We start from the raw sequence: 22,858 nt of genomic DNA, 5'->3' as shown, positions 1-22,858 counted from the left end.
AATGTTAAATGCTGCTCGAGCTAGAATTTAGACTTCTCAATCTAGAACTTATCCCTTTGGGTCTCTACCAGATGTCTGGCAATTTAATAGACCTCTTTGAGGCAGGAATCTATTGGTGGGTCTTCTTTGATCGTCTGGCTTGAGGCTGCTCCAGATCATTAGTGGGAATCTATCCAAAATACAGGCTACAATCCAAAAGACCAACATGCACATAGTGCAGGAGTTGTGTGGGCAGCTTGAGCTTTGGTTGATTCTGTTTGTCTCTTTAGCAGCAGGATCTGCTGTAGTAATGCTAGCAAACAAAGCTTCAGCAATAAGTATATTTCTCCAATCTGTGGATCATGCCTTTAAATCATAGCTATTCATTATTATTTTCTTTGACAAGTGAAGCTTTAATTAAGTATGAATCATGCAGTGCTGACTTTTCTTTTGGGGTGTGTATGTGTGAAAGGAAGTTCTGCAAACTGCATTCCAGTTCCATGTCAGAAAGAAATATTACACTCTAGCTGATGGAAGCATTTAACACTTGAGTGAGAGAGACCATTCTTTTTAAAAAAATTTTTTGGGAAGGTTCTTAATTTTTTAATTAGATTTTTTAATTTTTTATTAGATTTTCATAACATAATTTCAGACTTCATTTTTTTTATACATTTCTCTTATACTCTGACTTCCCACAGTCAATCAGAAGCCACACTTCTTGCAGCCAATCAGAAGCCGCGCTTTGGTTTCCGAACGTTTTGGAACGGATTCCATTCGACTTCCAAGGCACGACTGTATTCCTCTATTGCATCACACATTTCATCTAATATATATTCCTCTAGTTCATATCTTTTCTTCCCATTGCTCAAATTTCAAATCCTGCCCACGATTTCATTTGGTTGTTATATACCGTATATATTTTTAAAATAAGCCAAAAATTCCTCTTTTCCATAAATTGTCCATCATGTTGATCTCTTATTCTTGCTGTTAGCTCTGCATAGCCTATTGATTTTAGGAGCTATTCTTCTTTGTTGGACTTCTTTCTTCTTTCCAGTTTTGTGCATGGGAAGGCTTGTTCTTAATGGCATAAGTAGATCAAGGAATTCCAGTCCTCTCTATTTAAGTTAATTAAGGTTAGTAGTCTTTATTTGTGTTGAACAGGGAGAACCATAAGCCAATTTTAGAGCTCATGCTATGTAAGAAAGGTCTTAAGTTCAGTCCTTGGCATTTCCAGATAAAAGAGTAGGATTGAGAAGAATCTCTGCCTGACAACCTGGAAAACTACTTCCTGTCTCAGGAGAAACAGTTACTGAGGTAGATAGAACAATGCTCTGACTTGGTATAAGCCAGCACCTTGTAGTCTTCAAGGAAGACAACTTTTGATTAATAGGGACTCCATGTTTCTTTGAGTATAGGAAGAAAGCAGGGTAGGAATATTTAAAACTATGCTGAAGTAGCTGGAGTCTCATAAAGCATTAGCTTGTCAGACCTTGCCTGAACACGTTGAGTCATTGGCTTGTTACTTAGTTAACCTTTGCAATACTACAACAGCTTCTAATAATTTAATTTGCACATCACATTTACTTTTTCTGTTACACTCTATATTCTACACAAAGATTCAATAAATCCCATCCTACACGAGATGAACTGAGGCCAAGAGTCACCAAAAATGCAGCAGGTCCGCAGGTCCATAACTAGAGAGAGAACTTTGGACAAAGCACCCACAATTTAAAACCCAGCCATTGAGTTGCCTTAGAGCATTAAGCTGCAGTTATTACAGCACTATGTAATAACTGGAAAGATTTGATGTAAGTGACAGCTAGCTGGACCCAAAGAACTCTGAGTGGAAGAACAAGAGCTTACACAGTGTTATGGAGGGTAGGTTCTACTGCTTATCATTAGCGTCTGCTTGTGCAAGAGGTTGCTCAAGTAGACCATCTTCTGGTTTAATTTCATTTCTGCCCCCACAACACTATGGTGAGACATAAACAGCCAGAATCTACTGAGGAGAAGACACCTGGTGGAGCAGTATCTTTAAGGGCCAGCCTGCTCTCTTGGGATTTCTAGCAGAACAGCCAATCTGCTGCTCTTTGTTCATTTTCAATCAGCTCATCTTGGAACGATTTGATCTTGTGTCTGGGAAAGTACATTAGGTCACTAAGATGATCTGGCAGCTAGCTCAGTACTTCTTGCTACAGATGGCCAAAAATCTTGGAAGTTAAAATTATCTAAGGCCCATTTCATAATATTTATGTTTCTGTGGGCTATTGGATTCCCTCGGGGGGCAAGGAAGTGACCATTTAATGAGTTTCCTCAAAAAATATGCCTTTGTTGTCCTTCACTTATCTCCTGCTACTTGATGTTGCAGTAATAGTGTAAAGGTAGCAAACCACATAAAAAGTAAAACATTCATATTTTCCCAGTACATTCATAATCTGGGGGCAAGGACTTTGCTAATCTTGAGCCATGTGCATCTTAAAAAGCATTATCAGGGCAAACATGGCCAAAGATTAATGCATGAAAAATGTCATGGAATAATTTGTACTTAAAAAAACTATAAATTTGTTTTTGTTGTAGTTCTTGGCTCTCTTTCCCTTCAGCTGTACAAATTGGAGCATAAAACAGGGAAGTGTTGCAAAGATTATTTCTTAGAATAGAAACAGATTCTTGCTGCATAAGCCTGTTTTGCAACCTGTAAAGCAGTCTATAAAGGGTGCCATTAAAAAAATTCACATAAATGTTGTATTCACTGATTATTATTTTTTGCTAGAAAAATACTCAAACTTCTTTCTATATTTCATTATTTTTGTTGTTTTTCTTAACAATATTGCCATGTTTGAGGATCAGAAACATTAGTCAAAGGTACAACTAACTCTTTTAAGAGTTTGATTACTATCACTGCCTACTAGCTCATGAGGTATTTACTCTAGAGAATATACTTCTGTGATGTGGCTACAGGAAATGAGAGAATGTGACTGTGGGTATCTCAAAAACATACCTAGCAGTTCAGAGACATGTCCTTAGTCTGAAGGAAGAATTCTGAGCAGTTGACAAGTAGGGTGGTTTGTTGGGAAGATTAGTAGTAAATTCCCCTTTCCCTTGGTGTCCTCCACATTCTCAATAAGGAACTTCAAACGGTATGGATGGTTTTTTGACGGTTCCTCTCTTTGCTTTTTTAATAGCGGACTCTTTGCATTTGCCCCTTCCTTGGGCTGGGAGAATAAGTCTCATCTGCACAATTCATAATGTATATTCTTTCATTGTGGACATTTTGTGCTATAGGAAAAAAAAATCCCAGCAATGGGTGTTTGCGCATACTTGTAGGAATTGAGTCTTTGATGTCTCTACCAATTTTGCCACTCAATTTCATTGATTGTGCTGTTCAGAAACAGTTACAGCCATCAGGTGTGCTTTGCATGGTCAAACACAGTATGCAGTGCTTACACTTCACAAAATAGAAATTCCCAGCCTGTTGTGGCAATGTGGTCTCGTTAATTGGTGTCCTTACTATTCAGTGTTTCTATAACAGGTTGACATTCAACAGGTGGTTCTGCATTGGCAAAATCATCAGAAAATAAAAAGTCTGCATTTTTGTGTGTGTGTGCATGAGAGAGAGAGAGAGAAAGAGAAAGAAAGAAAGAAAGAAAGAAAGAAAGAAAGAAAGAAAGAAAGAAAGAAAGAAAGAGAAAAGGAATTGGGAGTGTTGCATACCCCAAGACCTTTCCCTCATCCTGCTACAGTTTTCTTCACTTTCAATTGCATTCTGTAAAACTCCAAATTTCCTCAGGACTGCAAATACTTAACCTACCTCCAGTGGAGACACAAGAGCTGAATTCTGTGCAAGTTATCAGCATGTCAAAGCCTGCAAGCTGGGCAGCGATTTCCTGTCCCACTCCACCCCCAATTGCTTTCAACCGGCCTTTGCAGCTGTGCGGTTGACATCAGCTTGATCTGCAGTTATCCGCTATAAAGCTTTCCACTGAATGTACATTAATGTTGCCCACCTGCTAAGTGAAGCAGATCAAGACACTTAAAGCTGCTAGGCAGGGAGACAGAGCAGAGGATGGTTAGTTGGGAGGAGAACATGCTGTGGAACCACCAGTGAAAGCTGCTTGACTGCTTTTATTTTCCTTTCTAGTAGGACTCCTTTTCTATAGCACAGCAGTATTAGAAAGCACAGCAAATGGCTGAAGCCATGGTTTATTATTTCAGATGTCATATCAACTGCAATTGGCACAAGTTCAAACCAGGATTGAGACCATGCTTCTACATTCTGGCCTGCTAGTCAGTCACCGATGGTGTTTGTCAGGTAGATGCCGAGAAAGAAGAATGGTTAAGGTTTGCAAACCATGGGTTCATGTGACATCTGATGACATCTGATTGAGCCAATATGCATTAGGCTCATTGATGCCTAATTTTGTTACTTCCCCCCCCTCCTAGATACTTGCTTTGCAAGCTGAACTTAACTTCCACAGAAATTTATATAATCTTCAAGTTAAGTACACCGAAGCTGTCTTTGATGGGATAAAGCAAGCATACCACACATTTCAAGATAATGTTGCCATGGCTCTATGTTCACCATTACAAGGTAAATACATGTCTGTAATAGCAGCATAAACAAAAACAATTTCAAAATAATGACAGGCATGAAATACAAATGTTTAGTGTTTCAAACACCTGAAAACAAATGCAAGATTCTCTCTCTCTCTCTTGCTACTTCATACTTTTAATATAGGTCTCCAGGGAGCAATTGATAATTTTCTACTTTCTCTTGTAGATGTTTTTTCTTCTTATACAAAACTTAAAGCAGAAGCTTCAGAGGCAGCTTTGAGAGACTTCCTCACTGCTTTTAGGAACAATGCAGAACAGATCCAATATGCAGTTGAAACTTTGGCTCCACCAGTGAATCAGCAGCACGAAGGTACCTTACTTGTACAATTTGGATTGGTAAAGGATGCACTTGATAGGCTTGTCTTGGTATCTTGTTTCTTTAAAAAAAAGGCATGGGAAGAGAGCCACTCTTAGGTATCTTGCATCACTGATTTTTCCTTAATTCTCAGCATTAGGTCAAATAGAAAATAGCTGATCTAGTACAATCAACCTAGTTCAAGACTTGAGCAGTAATGAGGAGATTTTGTAAAAAAATAAAATAAAAATGAAGTTCCTCCTTTGGTTTGTTCATGATTTTATCTTTTACTACAATGAATGTATCTTATATGGTGTGTTTGAATGTGAATGTATGGTTTATTATGTTGTGAACCAGTGTCCTCAAAGTTAAAGTCACAGTTTGGAAATTGTAAGGCTCACCTTGACTCTCAGGTGTTATTGGACTACAACTCCCATAATCCCATACCATGTTTGCTGATCGAGTTGGAGGAGTCCAACAACATCTGGAGGGCCTGAGATTCCCCATCTTTGTTGCAAGGGATATCCAATATCCCACCAATGGAAGCTCAAATTTTGCACATGCCAGAAACACATTTAGGGCTTTGTTTGATAATGAAAGGCTTCTATAACCTGTTGATTTTCTAATAGCTGAGAGGGCTTTTGGTAATGTTCTAGCTTGCCATTTTTTTCTAGGTTCATGATAAATAGCACATTGAGAAGATACAGTTGATCACGGAAATGCATTAAATACTACCGTGTTTCTCCGAAAAGAAGCCATACCCCGAAAATAAGCCATAGTGATAGGCAGTTTAACCTTGTAGGTTAAACTGTACCATACTTATAAAAAAAAATAAGACATCCCCTGAAAATAAGCCACCGTGTTGTTGTTTTTGAGGAAAAATAAATATAAGACGGTGTCTTATTTTTGGAGAAACACGGTACCGTGTTTCTCATATTTTAAGACATGTCTTATTTTTTTTTTCGAAGAAAATAAGCCTATGGCTTATTTTCGGGGGTGTCTAATTTTTTGCCGAGCCACGACTGAGCGGGAACCAGCAAAGGCAGCAGCCCGCCGCCGGCTTGGAGCTCGGCAACGTGCGCGCTGCTGCCTTTGCCAGCTCCCGCTCTGTTGGAGCTCGGCAAAGCGCCGCTGCTACGTTACCTTTGCCGGCTCGAGCTCCAAGCCGGCGGCGGGCTGCTGCTTCGCGGCTTCTCCTCCTCCTCCTTCTCCTCACTGCCGCCTTTTTCGGGCTCCAGCTCCTTCTTCCCCACAGGCTCCTCCGCGGAAGGCCCGTCCAGCAGCTCGGCCTCTGAGTCGCCGCTGCTGCTGCCGCCTCTTTCTCCTTCTCCGCCGCCGCCGGGCTCTCCTCCTCCGGGCCCCTCGTCCTGGGCGGGAAGAGCGGTGGCGGGGTTCTCGGCGGCCGCCAGGCTCTCCTGGGTCTCCTGCCTTCCCGCTCGCCTCACACGCGCGGCACACGAACAGGCAAGGCGGCGCGCTGGGCCGAAAAGGGGGAGGGAGGGGGGAGGGTGAGCGCAGACGCGCGCGCAGGGGAGGCTCCCTCTCACCGGGCCATGTGCGCGAGAGCGGACCCGGCGGCGAGTCTCGCGAGAGGGGGCAGGGAAATTGAGCGGGACAGCAGCAGCCCGCCGCCGGCTTGGAGCTCGGCAAAGCGCGCACTGCTGCCTTTGCCGGGTCCTGCTCATGTCTTATTTTTGGGGTATGCCTTATATTTCGCAAGGTCTTGAAAATCCTGCCATGCCTTATTTTTTAGGGATGCCTTAAAATATGAGAAACACGGTATGTTATCACAAACAGTTTCAAATCAACTGCTTATTTATGACTTACTATTGTTTAGGTTGAATGAATGGTGCAGTATAGCTCCCTACCTTCTTTTAATTTACCCTTAAGGTGATGAAGCCTTGTCAAAGTTTGGAAAAGAGTTCTTTCTGTCTTTGGAACGTTCCCTCAAAGTCTGTGGAGAGCAACGGGATAAGGCTGCCAGTGAAATGGAAACCTTGCAAACAGAACTGGACCAGGCCTTCGAAACTCTTCGGAATTTAAGGGACCAAAAAGTGAAGAAAGCAGGAGCCAGTCAGCGTTTTCCAAAGCAGGAAGATGACAGAGCAGATGGAATAGAAGAAGGGGGCTTGAATGTACTTCCAAAACACAAGCCTGAGCCTGAACCAGCATCCACATTTCCTGTAGACAGGCATGGCCTCTTGCTAAAACACGCTTCTGTTATAGAGAGGGAATCTGTCAACCCATCTTCCAAGCAGAAAATGGAAAGCTCTGATGGTGTGAATGTTCAGCAGAAGGGGAAGTTCCTACACCGGAGCAAGAGTATGAAACACACGGAAAGGCCACCATGGCAAAGTTAGACATAGCTCTTTGGGCCTGACAGCCTTAGATTTGTCAACAACTCTTAACTGAATTCTGTGGGAGTGAAGTTGTGACTATGGGGTGTATCAGTGGGATATAAGCTTATTTTCCTCCGGGAGTTAATTTTATACTCTTTCGTGGCTCCTGAGAGCCATTTTATACATGTCACATTTCATTCCCTAGAACTGTTTCCTGTTTAGAAAATGGAAAACATTTGGCCTGTTGAAGCAACTTCCACATAATGTTAAAAGACATGGGAACATGCTGAAAAATCACATATCTCTGAAGAGATAGAATGTCAAAGCTGGAATGTGTGCATAGAGAGAAGATGAATGCCATTGTGTGCATCACAACTCTAAAATTAATTCTGCACCCCTTCTGCCACTTTTTGCAGTGCTTTATAACCTAAGAAGTGTACTTACCCCTGACTGTCATTGGGTCAGGGCTTTATATGTATGCAAGGCAGTGTAAGCTAGAGAATGGCTTTGAAGGTAATTGAATGCACATCAGTACCCCTCTTTTCCCCTCACTTTCCTACTTGTGGTGCAGGCACATAGGGGCTTCACTGCAGACTGATTCCACACCGATCCATGTAACAGATGGAGAATAGCACTGTGGGACTTCCATGAGCTAAATAATCGGGACATTTGGTTTTCAGGTGTCAGTGCAGAGGGAAAAGACATTTACTGTTTTTATTTTATTTTTGGTGGTTCCCTATTAGCGCTGAAGCAATAACCCAGGTAGTTGCTAAGCAGATGTCCCCCAAGCACCCACTGGAATTTAATGGAAGAGACTTTGAACCGATCTCATCACAATTTTACGTTGTCCTTTTCCTAGACAGATGCTTTTGCTTGAAAACAATCCTTGAAGCAGGCTTGTGATTTGTGGCATTCCACAAAGCCAAGTCTGGTTCTCCGTAAATGGTCTCAGCTATCTGAGAAACTTGATTGTTCCCCTTGGCTTGCTACCCTGCTGAAAGCAATACTCAGGGCCTCATGCTTATGAGGCTAATAAAACTGCCCAAAATGATAGCATGAGGATCAAGGACAGCATTCAAAATGTTTATGACTTGTGCATGGTTTTGACAACCCCCCTTTTTTGAGAATGATGCAAAAACTTATGCTCTGTAGTATTTTAAATTTTGTATTTTATATTTTATTCCCCCCCCTATCAACTATCGGTTGAAATGTCGAAGATGAAATGTTTCTTTGTTCTCATTAATAAATGACAGAAATGGAATGCAACCTTTGTTTTGTTGTTCAACCTGGTTCAACGGTGGAATGATTTTTCCCTGTTTCCTTCATTTTCTAAGAGTATCTCTTACAGGTGCTTCCAAATGTATAAGGACTAAAATAAGCTTGTTTCAATTGGCTTGTGCTTCTTTCCACAGTTCTTCTAAGGTAAGTGGCCTTGATAGCTACAGAGGTCTCTTAAAAGAGTCAATGAGAATTTCCAAGTATTATTAAGTTAGTGCTCATCAAATCCTTAGGTTTTTAAAATTATCATAGTTATTCTAATATTTAATTATGAAAAGTGATTCACATAAATAAGAACACTGCCCTTAAAATCCCAGAAAATAGGCAAGAGTTAAGACTTATTTTCTCGAAGCTACGAACATGAGTTTGACCAAACTGCGGGAGGCAGTGCAAGACAGGAGTGCCTGGCGTGCTATGGTCCATGGGGTCACGAAGAGTCGGACACGACTAAACGACTAAACAACAACAAGACTTATTTTAATATTTAAGAATATTAAATCAGAGCATGGCTCTCTAAAAGCAACAATAAAAACTACTATGAAAGTATCAGAGAATAAAAACGATTTAACCTTCTGTGAAAGTGATTGAGAAGGTGTTATTCTGCAAAGGTGGTACCACCATTGAAAAGCCCCTCTCTCCAGTTGCTACCCACCTAACATCTGCCAGTGTAGGCAGACAGAGGATGGCACCTGATACAGATCTTCAATTTTTGCACAGGTTCATATGGAAGAAGACTGTCTTTCTGGTACCCAAACTGTTTAGGTCTTTAAAGTTCTAAAGCATTAAAAGAAATAATCTTTGTATATCACATACTCATTTGGGTCTAAATCAGGCATCCCCAAACTTCGGCCCTCCAGATGTTTTGGACTACAATTCCCATCTTCCCCTACCACTGGTCCTGTTAGCTAGGGATCATGGGAGTTGTAGGCCAAAACATCTGGAGGGCCGCAGTTTGGGGGTGCCTGGTCTAAATGATTGATAATGATACGTAATACTTTGTTGGCCAAAAAGGCCATTTGGATTACTTTGGAACACTTCATGTCACCCTTTTTGATCTAGAACTATGATCACATTCCCCAAGCCCATTTACTGAAATAGAATAACTGTACTGTAAGCAGTGACAGGAGAGTAATGTTCTGATGGACATGCCAGGATAAAATCCATATCATGCAAGGAAAATGAATAGTTTACCATCTCAGTGCAACCATTTTATAAATGAAGAAAGTCAGAGCAGATCTTGAACTAATCTTTCTTTCTTTCCCTCTCTCTCCGTCTCTCTCTCTCTCTGGAAAGAAAGAAAGAAAGAAAGAAAGAAAGAAAGAAAGAAAGAAAGAAAGAAAGAAAGAAGACAAAGTGCCAGTGGAGGGAGAGAAATTTCCCTTCCTCTTTTGGAAGCATGATCTTTCCCTTCATCCTTTTGTCGTGCTTGTCTCCAAAGGCACCAGATGTAGCAGATTGATCAGCAGGATGGCTACCAGCAGCACAAGTGACAGCATGATTGGTTGCCTATTCCTTTTTAAGGTGATCTTGGCCTTGCTTACAAGCAGTTATAGGGCTGAAATTCATTAGTATTTTTGAAGGAGACTCTTCTGTCAGCTTGCTGGGAGGGGAGAATGGAGTCCCACTGCCAGCAGCTCTTGCTTCATTTCAAAATATATATATTTGATCTCCTAAATTCTGCTGGTTTTTCTTGCATAATTTATGAGACTCGTTTATTCTGCGCTTTCACATGTAAATAGCCATCCACCCACTGTGTCCTCTGAATTGCATTTTAATTACATTAGGCTTGTGGTTCCCCCCTGATTTTTTAACTAGCATGTGATATATGTTCAGATGGAAATTAATGATTTTAACTACTCGTGACTAAAACTATAGCTGCTGTAATGTTACTGGGTATTTTAAGCAAGGAGGAGGAAAAGTAGTTTCAAAAAGAAAGAAAAGAGATGCTAGTTTGCCGATCGCAAAGTCATTTTATGTAATATTACATATCATTGAGATTTAATTAATCTGTATATTGGAAACATGTGTTTGGACTCCCAACATTTAGTTTATAATAACCTTAACATAATTAATTTTCAAAGCGTGCAAACAGCTTTCTTTGAAAATGATCTGCAGCATCCATATTAATAATAAAACAAACCATGCTTTGCTATTGAATTACACATTTCCTTTGAAGTGAGTCCAGAGAAACGATATGCCGTCCTCAGTCATGTTAATTCTCTGATGCAAGGCTTATGGAAATGTAGTGCAATTAGCTACATGCTAACAACCACCTTGCTGCATTTCCCAAGATGCCATTTCATGAAAGGCTCACCCAGAAGTCTGGAGCAGTACATTTCACTAGTGTGGCGGTCCTGTTTTGCAAATTAGTTGGCATTGTAACTGTGGACCCTTTGCTTTTTCCTAGTCTTATCCCATTTTGTATAGGGCTTCAGAGCAGACTAGCATAAACAGAATTCAATATTTTGAAGCATTCAGAGGGCCAATGATGGTTTTCTTTGTAACAAAGCACTTGCGTCTTGGTGGTAGTAATATTATATATATATCACTGCCCCCAGTTCAAATAATGATGACTCTCTACATCCTTACCATCCCATACTGAGATTCAGCAGCTGAGCATCTCTTGGCCCTCACTTTAAAACAGGCTTCCTCAACCTCGGCCCTCCAGATGTTTTTGGCCTACAACTCCCATGATCCCTAGCTAGCAGGACCAGTGGTCAGGGATGATGGGAATTGTAGTCTCAAAACATCTGGAGGGCCAAGGTTGAGGAAGCCTGCTTTAGAATATCTAGCAGCCTTCTCTTGCCAAGGGAGCAGAGCTCAGCTGTGTGTTCTGAAGGCATGGTCTTTAACTTCATGTGAATGGCCTGTGACATCACATTGTACCTTAGGCAGCTCTGCCAAACATCAAGATGGAGAAGAGTTACGCAACAGCCTTGTCTGAGAGAGATTACAGAACCAGTTTAAGCCAGCTATACTTCTCTGAAGGAATAACCCAAACATCACGAATCTTCTTCTTGCTTCTTTCACACAGAGAAGCTTCCAGAACCCTCTTGAATTCAGTAGAATAGGAGAGATCTCTAAACATCAGGTCAATACTTTCTGTACTAAGAAATGCAAACTCACACACAGAGAGACCCCATTTATTAGGTGCAGGAAGTATTGATATGCAAAATACCTATAGAAAAACTTTGCATGTGCACCTTCTACAAAAGTAAACCCTAGCCTTGTGTTGCTAGACCTGCAATTCACCAGCAGAAAACACAGTTACCATCTGCTTCTGTGACTAGCAGAAAGACACCCTGACTCCTAAAAAAAACAACTCAACCTTCTTAAACTAAATGTAGCCCTTCACATTATAAAACAAAACGCTACCTATGAAACCTGACACAGTCAAGGGAAAAAAAGGCTTTTATGATTGTAGTCTATAATTTGTGGCCTTGTATAGAGAAAACTTGGTGGGTTACAGTAGGGTAAGCGGGAAATGAATGTGTGGCTGTTATGCTGAAGTACTAGACTCAAAATTCTTAAGTGACCACTAGAATCCAGGGCATAATCATATGATGATATTCTTTGTCTATAGCAGACACCCCCAAACTTCGGCTCTCCAGATGTTTTGGACTACAATTCCCATCTTCCCTGACCACTGGTCCTGTTAGCTAGGGATCATGGGAGTTGTAGGCCAAAACATCTGGAGGGCCACAGTTTGGGGGTGCCTGGTCTATAGCACCACAGAACTGATCATAGAGCTCTTGTACTATTTCTCTCTCATGACAATTACCCATTTGCTGGTTTAAAGGGAAAGACAAATTCAGTTGGCTTCATTGTCCCAGAGATTAGTCAATACTGCTGGCCACTAGGCTCCATTGCCTCTCTCATAATTTCCCAATATTGAGTAGCTGCTGCAACTCCACATTTATGCTGAGCCCTGCAGTGGCATGCCATGATCTCAGGTGGGTTTGGGTGTCTCCTGGTAGAGAATCAGCAGTTGGCAGGAAGCAGATGGCTATTAGAAAGAACTATAGGCTGAAATTGGAAATAGAACCATTGGTCAAGACTCATGTGTGTGCATCTCCATTCAGTTAATAAAAAATGACTGTAATTTTGTGATCAGAATTATCCTTATTTTACCACTGATTTATCAGCCAAGATTAGTTAGGTCTGTATACCCTGTTTCTCATATTTTAAGACATACCCATAAAATAAGCCATAGCAGGATTTTTAAGCATTCAAGGAATATAAGCCATACCCCGAAAATAAGACATAGTGGTAGGCGCAGCAGCAATGCCGGCCGCGGCAGGAGGAGGAGGAGGAGGAAAAAAATAAGACATCCCTTGAAAATAAGCCATAGTGTGTTTTTTTGAGGAAAAAATAAATATAAGACGTGTCTTATAATATGAGAAACACGGTAATACAAATTCAACACAGAGCTGTATGTGCTTAATTACATGCTAATGATGTGTAAATAAGTTCCTCTCTTGATTATATTTTCTAATTATTTCCTTCTATCAGTTTATTACCAGAACTTCTATCAAACTCTAACACACACACACACACACACACACGTACGTTCTAACACATTTTCCTTCCACTTTGAATATAACGTTCCTCTCAGTTCTATAACTATAGAAATTACTAATTTTGTTGTTTGTTGTTTAGCCGTGTCTGACTCTTCGTGACCCCATGGACCAGAGCACACCAGGCACTCCTGTCTTCCACTGCCTCCCGCAGTTTGGTCAAACTCGCGTTAGTAGCTTCGAGAACACTGTCCAACACTTCGAGAACAGTTACTGTTGATTTAATAAATCTACAATGCCTTTATGCTATTCCCTTTATTTCAAATATGTAATCTCAGGGATCTTTACACCGGTAGCACTTATTTTCACTAAGGCTGAGCCTAATATATTTTTCTGCCATTATCTGAGTATATTTTGAAAATTTTCACTGGAGACTTCCCAGTTTATATCAGCTTCTACATTCTATCAGATCTAATTGCCCTCTTCCTCTACAGTGGTTCACTGTTGTTTTCCACAGCTACTTTAAGCTCACATCCCTTACATTTCAAGGCTTGTCTTTATTGGCCCTTGTTAAAACCACCTGAAGGCATGAAGGCTATATTCAGATTAAATTCTTTCATTACATATCCATTCCCTGAACCACCATCTTTAAAACGTTGCCAATAAATCCTGACATAAAAACCAGTTGCATTTGAAGCTGATTTGGGGTTAAAGGTTGTCACGTTACAGTAGCTCAAGGCTGTTGTTAATGCAGCCCTCGACTACTATATTTTCTGCAAGCTTAGTAGGACACCCTTTTCCCAAGCACTTTTCGAACTCAGCTGAAAGGTCCCTATGAACATCTTCCATTAGCCATGATTTACAGGTGCCCTTGTACCCCACAGCAGCAAGTTCAGTAAATTTATTCCAGAATTTGATAGCTTGGATAAAGATAACAAAAGAAAACAGCTGCTGTCAGCTTGTAAGAAATATATTCCTTCTCTGCTAAGACCCAAGTTTCAGCTAGAATTATTATTATTTTTTGGCAATGTTTTATTCCCACCCATTCAGTGACACATAAAGGTAAAGGGACCCCTGACCATTAGGTCCAGTCGTGACCGACTCTGGGGTTGCGCGCTCATCTCGCATGATTGGCCGAGGGAGCCGGTGTATAGCTTCCAGGTCATGTGGCCAGCATGACAAAGCCGCTTCTGGCGAACCAGAGCAGCACATGGAAACGCCGTTTACCTTCCCGCTGTAGCGGTTCCTATTTATCTACTTGCATTTTGACGTGCTTTCGAACTGCTAGGTTGGCAGGAGCTGGGACCGAGCAACGGGAGCTCACCCCATCACAGGGATTCGAACCGCTGACCTTCTGATCAGCAAGCCCTAGGCTCAGTGGTTTAACCACAGCGCCACCTGGGTCCCAGCTTGTAAGAAATATATTCCTTCTCTGCTAAGACCCAAGTTTCAGCTAGAATTATTATTATTTTTTGGCAATGTTTTATTCCCACCCATTCAGTGACACATAGTGAACCAATAAAGTTGTGAATGTGTTCTGGTGATATGTGGTGTGTTGGACCAGCAAACAGTTGGAAAGCCATCTCAAGTAGAACATGCATGACATTCTAGACAAGGAATGCATTTTTTTCTTTTCTTTTCAGAAAGCCACTGAATAAATAAGAAGTGAACATGAGATGCAGATGGGTCCCTAAAGTCATTAATTGAGCAATAGTAGGTTGTGCATTACTTTATTAAAATATAGCGGCTCTTAAAAAATAGTTCATTAATTTACTCATCATATTTAGGAGCAGTGACACGTCTGTCTGCTGAGATTTCTTTAAGTTGACAGTTCTCAGGCGCTCCCCATAGATCGGCCTTTGTGGTAAGATTTTTAAATGGACTTAATTAATTCCACCCTATTATGAGAAAAACAGAGAAAGGATCTCTTGTGGGATATTTCTTGACCTCGGGCAATAGTGGAAGAATACAACTTTTTGTACAATCATATCAAATAAATATAGTGTGAAATTTCATTGTTGGAGCTCTTGTATTCTGTTATCTTCAGGAAATACCTAAAACAACCTATTCTTGAATAGAATACGATCTGCTGCAGCTCTGTTATTGCACTAATTGCTGGGCCCAAATATGAAAAACCACAATTGGTATTTTCTAAATCTTTTCTCACGCTAAAGAACATATAATGTAGCTTACCTTCACAGGTTGCTGAAAGAGATTACCCTGGAATTGGATCACACGTTCCAGGTGCTTGGTCACAGAACTGGTACCTGCCGTCTGAAAATCCTGCCTGGTTTTTTGGGACATCAGCAAGCCCCATATTCAAATAGGGTCCATGCTGTGACTAACATCACTGTTACCTTGGCTGAACAAGGTTCAGTTTTGTTAATCTTCGCCCATCTGAGCTTAATAGCCAGGCACAACCTTTGCTGCCTCAGTTTGGATTTTGAGGAACAGTATGCGGGCAAGAATTTCAAGGTTGCAAGTTAAGGCACCTATTTTTGTAACTTGGCATTAAAATGTTGGCAGATGCATTGTGCTAAGATTGGTTTTAATGTCTTCTTGGTGCATTGTCCAACAATGCCCCACTACTTTCTGTTTATGAAAGATGCACATCTATAATGCATGCCCACGAGAGAATTCACTAACTTGCACAAATGTTATAAAATGAGAAACTGTGGGCAACTGAAACAAAGAAAATCAGTGCAGCCTGAAAGCAATGTAAGCCCCTTATTCTGACAGATTGAAAACAAGAAGCCGTAATTGCCAGCGTGGCTCACAATGACAGTTTTCTTTGATCTATATGATTTTCAGTCATGACCAAATATCCAAAGGGACCAATCCTTTTAAATAAAAGATCTTATGAATGTGGGTCATTAGTTCTGAAAAATGCAAAAATATTTAAAAATATAAAAGCATATTCTAGGCACAAGGTTAACAGTAAGGCAACTCTGATTTCATTTTACTTTTATAAGACACAATTGGTGTCATTCACTTTATCAGAACGAGTTGAGTACATGAATCCAGTGCCTTGATTTTTTTATGGGCTTCCCCAACTAAACTAATTTTTTCTTCTGAAGTAGACCCATTTTATCTACCCCCCCCTCTCCCTCTCATGGGTGTGTGTTAATAATAAAATATAAAAGTACACACACACACACAAATTCAGTAACACCAGGATTTTAAAAATGATAGAAATAGTCACCATTGCTATGCATGCTTCAAGAAATTGTGATAGCATCCACTGTTTTGTTGCGTTTACCTATTATGGTATACAAAAACATATATTTGACATTCATGATGGGATTTGTTGTTCACTATTTACTCATTGTCACAGGAAAGATTATTTTCATTTAAATCCTGAAATATACCTTGTCCCATTCTTCTGCTAAAGAAGGCTCCCAGAGCAGCGTAGATCACTAAAACAAAAAATACAAAAAAATGCATGTCCTAACACAAGAGGAAAATTTATTGGTAGGGAGGATGACATTGAGCAAACTCGGATACAAGTTCTTCTCGTGACCTGCCAGGGTGGAAAGTTAACCAAAATGACTGTACCAAAAGTTGCTGGCCTCTCAGCTGTGCTGATGGAGTGGCCTTTCACTACATGGCAGATGAAGGGCCTTAATTGAAGATCTTAAGGCATGGGGAAGTTGGAATGAGAGGAAGCAGGTTGGGCATCCATCAGGAAGTAGGCTATAAACAAGAAATGAAATGAAATGGTCTAATGAACTTCATTTACAGGTGAAACTCGGAAAATTAGGATATTGTCGAAAAGTGCATTATTTCAGTAATGCAACTTAAAAGGTGAAACCAATATATGAGATAGATGCATGACCTGCAAAGCAAGATATGTCAAGCCTTTATTTGTTGTAATTATTTGTCGTTAAGCGGGTCAATTATAAATGGAATGTAATTAATGAAATGTAATAGTGATGTTTATTTTTGTATTATTGTAACTATTTGTTTTATTACTGTGGAATTTTCCAAAAGAAAAATTAAAATAAAATAATATAGTAATAATAAGTTGCATTACTGAAATAAATGCACTTTTCGACAATATTCTATTTTCCGAGTTTCACCTGTATTGGGGTGCATTTGCATAGGTGGAAGGTTGAAAGTTGCCTCACTGGAGTCAAGGGATGAGGGCAATGTTTCCATCACCATTCAGTCATTTGATGTTTCACTTTCAGATATTTGAAAATCGAAAGTTTACCTCAGATCTGGCAAAAATAAAAGCGTGAACAGTGGGTGGGTGAAAAGTGAACCTTGTTCTTCAGTCTAGTTGGGTGAACAAATTACTCCCTATGTTTTTAGTTTGCACTTAAAAACCAAGTTCACAGAGGCATAATCTCAGCCTTTCCACCTACCAAGTAACCCTTTCCTAGAAGGCTAAAGGACTATTTAGACCAGGCATCCTCAACCTGCGGCCCTCCAGATGTTTTGGCCTACAACTCCCATGACCCCTAGCTAACAGGACTAGTGGTCAGGGATGATGGGAACTGTAGTCCAAAACATCTGGAGGGCCGAAGGTTGGGGATGCCTGATTTAGAACTTGTGGGACGGGACTGTGGACGCTCAATCTTCCCCCACCACATTCATGCCTTCAGGAGAAGGTCTGAACAAGCCTACAGGCATCCAAACCATCCACAGGCAGGCTTCATCATTCTCATCACAGACCATGCTTATTGAACACAACCATGAATCCAGTTGCTATGTTCCTGCTCCTTTCTGTATATCTGTTCATATGAACGGATACTTTTGGGAATGGCGCTTCTCTTACAGATCCTGCATCTGGAATGCTGTTTGATAATCTGCTAGCATAAAACACGAAGAGAAATACAATTCATTCGAAAACAATACCTCCCAAATTGCCACAGGTCCTTATTACGTTGACTTCTTTTCATTTTTCACTGACATTGGTTTAATTACTCCTAACAATGTTATCGCCGTTTTTAATTTGTTCTTTCATATTGCACTTACAGCTCAATTAATTCCAGTGACTTTGTTCCCCCTCTATTGTGTGCTTTAGATGTGTTTTGAAAGGTTGGACCTTGTCATGTTTTCTGAAAGGCTTTTGTGGTTGTGGGATATCAGCTAATTGCAGGACACACAACATGCAGTGACACAACAGTAAATGGTGGAATGCAGGTTCTAAATTACCTTTAGTGAATACAATTGCTCTCTTTTATGTCGGATAAATATTTTATGCTGAAAGAGATCTGGAATATGGATTATTTCATTAATGTGACTGGGAAGTGTGATTTCTATCCTACTAAGTTCAGTGAGCGTTTGCCTCCTGTTTACTCTTTGATTTCTCCATACCTTGGCTGACAACATTTTACGATTTATGTTTATATTTATAGCTGGCATGAGGAACCAAAATGTGTTCCTCCAGGGCTTTCTCTCTCTGATCCCTGGGACTCTTCTTAGCCATGCCTTCTTCTCAGGCCACACCACTCACCAGCATGGCTCTGCACATTCCTTGAGTGTTTTTGCTTGGCTGGAATGTATTTTCAAACTATGATAAATGCCTTTTGCTTATTTGGATGTGGTTTTTGTGTGGCTGGAATGTAGCCTACTGTCCAATGGCAAAAGTCAATTCTGTTGCCCCACCCACTTTTGCCTCTGGTCCCGCCCACTCCTGGCATGGATGGTTCCCTGAAAAATAATGTGGCATTTGAGCTGACGATATTTCCACCACTCTTATTAGCTCTTCGATTTCTCCCTACTTTGCCTGACTTCATTTTACAATTTTAGTTGGTATTCACAGCTGGAGTGGCAACAGAAAGTCCAGGAAAAAATATGGTGTGGGTTATTTTCAGTCAAATGACGGTGACATCTACAGTAGTGTCAGGCTTCAGGGAATCTGATCCCCCCTCCCTCACAGCTGGCTGCCAGAAATGGGAAAACAAGAAGTTCTTACCAAGATATTTTGTTCAATATTCACATAGGATATTGCCTTTTGGATAATGGCATTGCTCCGAGTAAAGTCCTCCGTCTCTCCTATTAAATGTCATTCCTATGTCAGCTAATCTCTGCTTTCTGCCTCTGAGCTTTCTGTTCTACTACCCTCAATGCCCACCGGGACCTGGGAGTGGGGGGTGGAGGGGTCTGGCATGCTTTCCAAAGACACTGAGTCTGCCAGTTGTCTCTCCCCTGGTGCTTTTTATTTCTCCTGCTCCTCTCCCAATATTTCTCAGCTTCTCCCCTCTGCAGCCTCTGAACTGTCACCTTCTGCAAACCACTGTTGTAAATCTATACTGTCTCCCTCTTCCACCATTCCTCCTCAGTCCAGCCCCTGACAGGTAGCAACTAAATTGAAAAATGAAGCAAGAAGTGCTTCCTTGGTCACTACTAGTGGCATGGATTTGGGGGAAGGGTTTAACAACATGACATCTTCCACAGGAGATAATTACAGTGGTACCTCGGGTTACAGACGCTTCAGGTTACAGACTCTGCTAACCCGGAAGTAGTACCTTGGGTTAAGAACTTTGCTTCAGGATAAGAACAGAAATCGAGTGCTGGCGGCGCAGCAGCAGCAGCAAGAGGCCCCATTAGCTAAAGTGGTACCTCAGGTTAAGAACAGTTTCAGGTTAAGAACGGACCTCCAGAACGAATTAAGTTCTTAACCCGAGGTACCACTGCATAGGGAGGGTTGTTAATTATGCATAACTGTTAGATGTGGCCCTTCCCCTCCACACACACCAACTGAAAACATTAATTTTAACAGAACGAGCTCTCTTTATTTGAGGCACCCACCTGCCAAGTAGGAACCAATATTGGAAGAGTGAAACCTTTGAGGAGCATATCAAGAGATGATCTTATCATCTTCTTGATTATTGAAGTGTCTGGCACAGAAGGATCCCCTTTTTTGAGAAAAATAAATATTACTGGAGCAGGGGTGCCAACTTGAATAAAATATTTTGTGTGTCTGTGTGTGTTAAGTAAGCCCTGTCCTGCATAATTGATCACACAATGCAGTGCCCAGACACCATTTGAATCAACTTTGGGGTCTTGGCCCCCTCAAATATTTTATTGAGGGGCCAAAGACTCCTTGGCCCCTAGGAGTTGGCTCCTCCCATGTGCTGGAGAGTTAAGTCTAAAAGAGTCCGCTGTGACGATACAGATCAGGGTAGGGACTGTTGTGCCCCCCAGATATTGTTGGACTATAACTCCCATCATCCCTGGTCATTGGCTATGCTGACAGCAGATCTGTCCTAGTATCTCTGAGTCAGGGGATCAAACCCCTTTAAAAACAAACAAACAAACAAACAAAAAACGTAATACTCTACTGATGAAGTGCATGAGGAAAGAACCATGCAATGATAACAGATTGTATTCCCCTTCAGAAATGCAAAGTGTTGAATGGTTCTGTTTTCCAGCCAGGGTGATCTATGAAATGTTTTCTCTCTGTTAACGTGGAGTTGGGAAGAGACAGCAAAACTGCTTCTTTCTACAAGAGCACCACTATGCTCCATGGTCATTATGCTGTCCTGTGCTCAAATAGATTTGACCTCTTCATGTCTGAAGATCACTTATTCCAGAGTACATTAACTTGGCATCAGAGATGCTGCATTGGTACCCGAATGCTAATAATGCCCAGCCAATCTATTCTGGAGCTTAAACTGTAAATGTAGCATCTTAAGTTGCTTGGAAAAGGGGTCCTTTTCCCCTGCGGAGTTTTAAGGACAATGGGTTGAAAAATTATTTCAGCTCTTCACTGTGGTGTTTTGTAATAGAGAAACTCCTGTTTTCCATCTTATGAGTCAATGCCCTGCTCTTCCTCAAAAGAACAGATGTTGGGAAGTAGCTTAGGTCTGGCAAAAGACCCCATAGCCAGCTGTTTCATTGCCTATAATTACAGCCGTAATAAATGAATCATTTCCTTTGGAAGGCAAGTGTTGGGGGCTGATCACACCATTATGAGCATTAGCAGTTCTGGAAATCTTCCAGTGGTGTCTACTTTTGGAAAGAGGACTGAGAATTTTGAAAAGAAATAGGGTGGTTATAAAAAATAATAATGATGATTTTAAGAATTTATTTTAAGAATGATAAAATCTCTGTACAAACTAGTTGGGTTTATTTGTTTTGCCAAGGATAAGGTATGCAATATGGACTAGATGCTCTGTGGCATTAGCTTCTGAGTCTTGTTCTTCCTGAACAAAAGGGATAATTAACTTTTCATCACAGGCTACATTATAATATAGTCATTGCTCTACAGCAAACTCTAATCTACACCCCACTTTATAGGACTGAATATAAGATAGCAGAAAGAGTTCTCACCCAAATTCTTTATTGTTCCCAACCCTAATAACAATTAGAGCAGATGAAACAAAATAAAAACATTCCTTCCAGCACACCTTAGAGACCAACTAAGTTTGCCATTAGAGCAGATGTAAGCATTACTGGTTGTGCTGGGGAGAAAGGAGTTGAGGGCCAACATCTGGAGTTGAATCCATTTGTTCAGGTATACATTGGTGCATGGATGTAATTGCATAAATTCTGAATTTTAGGGAAGATTCATGTCTTCAATTCTGGAAAAAGGAAGTATGTATGAATCAGGAACAAATGAATGTCTGGCAGAACAATAGACAAAGTTGGATAGAGCGTAACATGAGTCTGAATGGGGACCCCACAAGAAAACCAAAACAATGTGGCTTCTCTCAATTGATTTTGTTCCAGGTCATTATTAAGTTTTCTAGAGTAAGAAGTGACTAGATGGGTGATATAATTTGCAGTGGTACCTCTGCTTATGAACTTCATTTGTTCCGGAGGTCCGTTCTTAACCTGAAACCGTTCTTAACCTGAGGTACCACTTTAGCTAATGGGGCCTCCCGCTGCCGCCATGCGATTTCCGTTCTCATCCTGAAGCAAAGTTCTTAACCCAAGGTACTATTTCTGGGTTAGCGGAGTCTGTAACCTGAAGCGTTTGTAACCTGAAGCGTTTGTAACCCGAGGTACCACTGTATATATAAAGCTAAAAATAATGTTAAATGCTGAGTTCTAGTGTAGTTCCATATGTATATCCTTGAATCTGGGAGATTTGGGTTCTATTTCACCTTTCTCATGGACTTATTCTACGGCCTTGAGCAAGTCACCCTTTTTTACTTCCGAAAACATCAATTGGTGATAGTATCTATGGCACAGGGATGTTACAAAGCTGTAGTGAGTACATACTTCAATATATAGCAGTGTTTTCAGCCTTGAGATTCTGACCCACAATAATCCTGCTTAAAAAAAATTCCATGTTTCATGTTTAAAAATTTAAACTAAATGTTTTGTATGCACTTGCTTGTTCCCATCTATTCTGTTTCATTTATAATTCTGAAGCTAGCATTTCTTTCATTTTTCAAACACTTCCCGCAGTCACAGTCTGGTAAGAAAGCTTCTATGTTAACACCTCTGTTAATCACCTTGGCAGTGCTCTGTAAATTCTAATCTGCCATGGTTTATCTAATTCCTTTGTTACTATGGAATGGTATTGATCAAGGGCTTATTTGTGTGTGTTCTTTCTTTTGCTTGAATAACGTGGGTAATTTGATTTTGAGTTCCGACAGAGAGTTTTTCGATTTATGGATTTTCTATCAGGTAAAGCTAATGCCAGATATTCAAAACAACAAGCTTCCTATCTTCCGAACTGAGATTAAAAATGAATTTGAGTTTCTTTTTGTTTGGGCCCAAGAATGCTGCATTTTAGATCTGTGGCAACAGATTTTTGAGCCGGAGAAAAACAACAACATTTTACACTGCTGCTACAAGATTTATAATCAATATAATCGCTCATGTTCTAAACTTAGATATTTTAAACACCTGATAAATGTGCTGGTTCTTAGTCCAGT

General features: G+C 40.6%; 1 protein-coding gene across 2 annotated transcripts in view; it reads left to right on the top strand.

Annotated features, from left to right (window-relative positions):
- LOC118076897 (uncharacterized) overlaps positions 1 to 14,317 on the top strand; it is a 55,883-nt gene extending 41,566 nt beyond the window's left edge. For both annotated transcript variants that reach the window (XM_035100069.2, XM_060280178.1), the window contains exons 10-12: positions 4,420 to 4,567; positions 4,757 to 4,900; positions 6,776 to 14,317. In XM_035100069.2, coding sequence (XP_034955960.2) covers positions 4,420 to 4,567; positions 4,757 to 4,900; positions 6,776 to 7,245 — 762 coding nt within the window. In that variant the 3' untranslated portion in view covers positions 7,246 to 14,317. The remainder of the gene's footprint in view (positions 1 to 4,419; positions 4,568 to 4,756; positions 4,901 to 6,775) is intronic.
- The last annotated feature ends 8,541 nt before the right edge of the window (positions 14,318 to 22,858 follow it).

Source organism: Zootoca vivipara, chromosome 11 (assembly GCF_963506605.1).
Source record: "Zootoca vivipara chromosome 11, rZooViv1.1, whole genome shotgun sequence".
In the NCBI taxonomy this organism is placed as follows: Eukaryota; Metazoa; Chordata; class Lepidosauria; order Squamata; family Lacertidae; genus Zootoca; species Zootoca vivipara.
The sequence above is the reverse complement of the archived record's forward strand: the minus strand, read 5'-3'. Positions and strand labels throughout refer to the sequence as shown.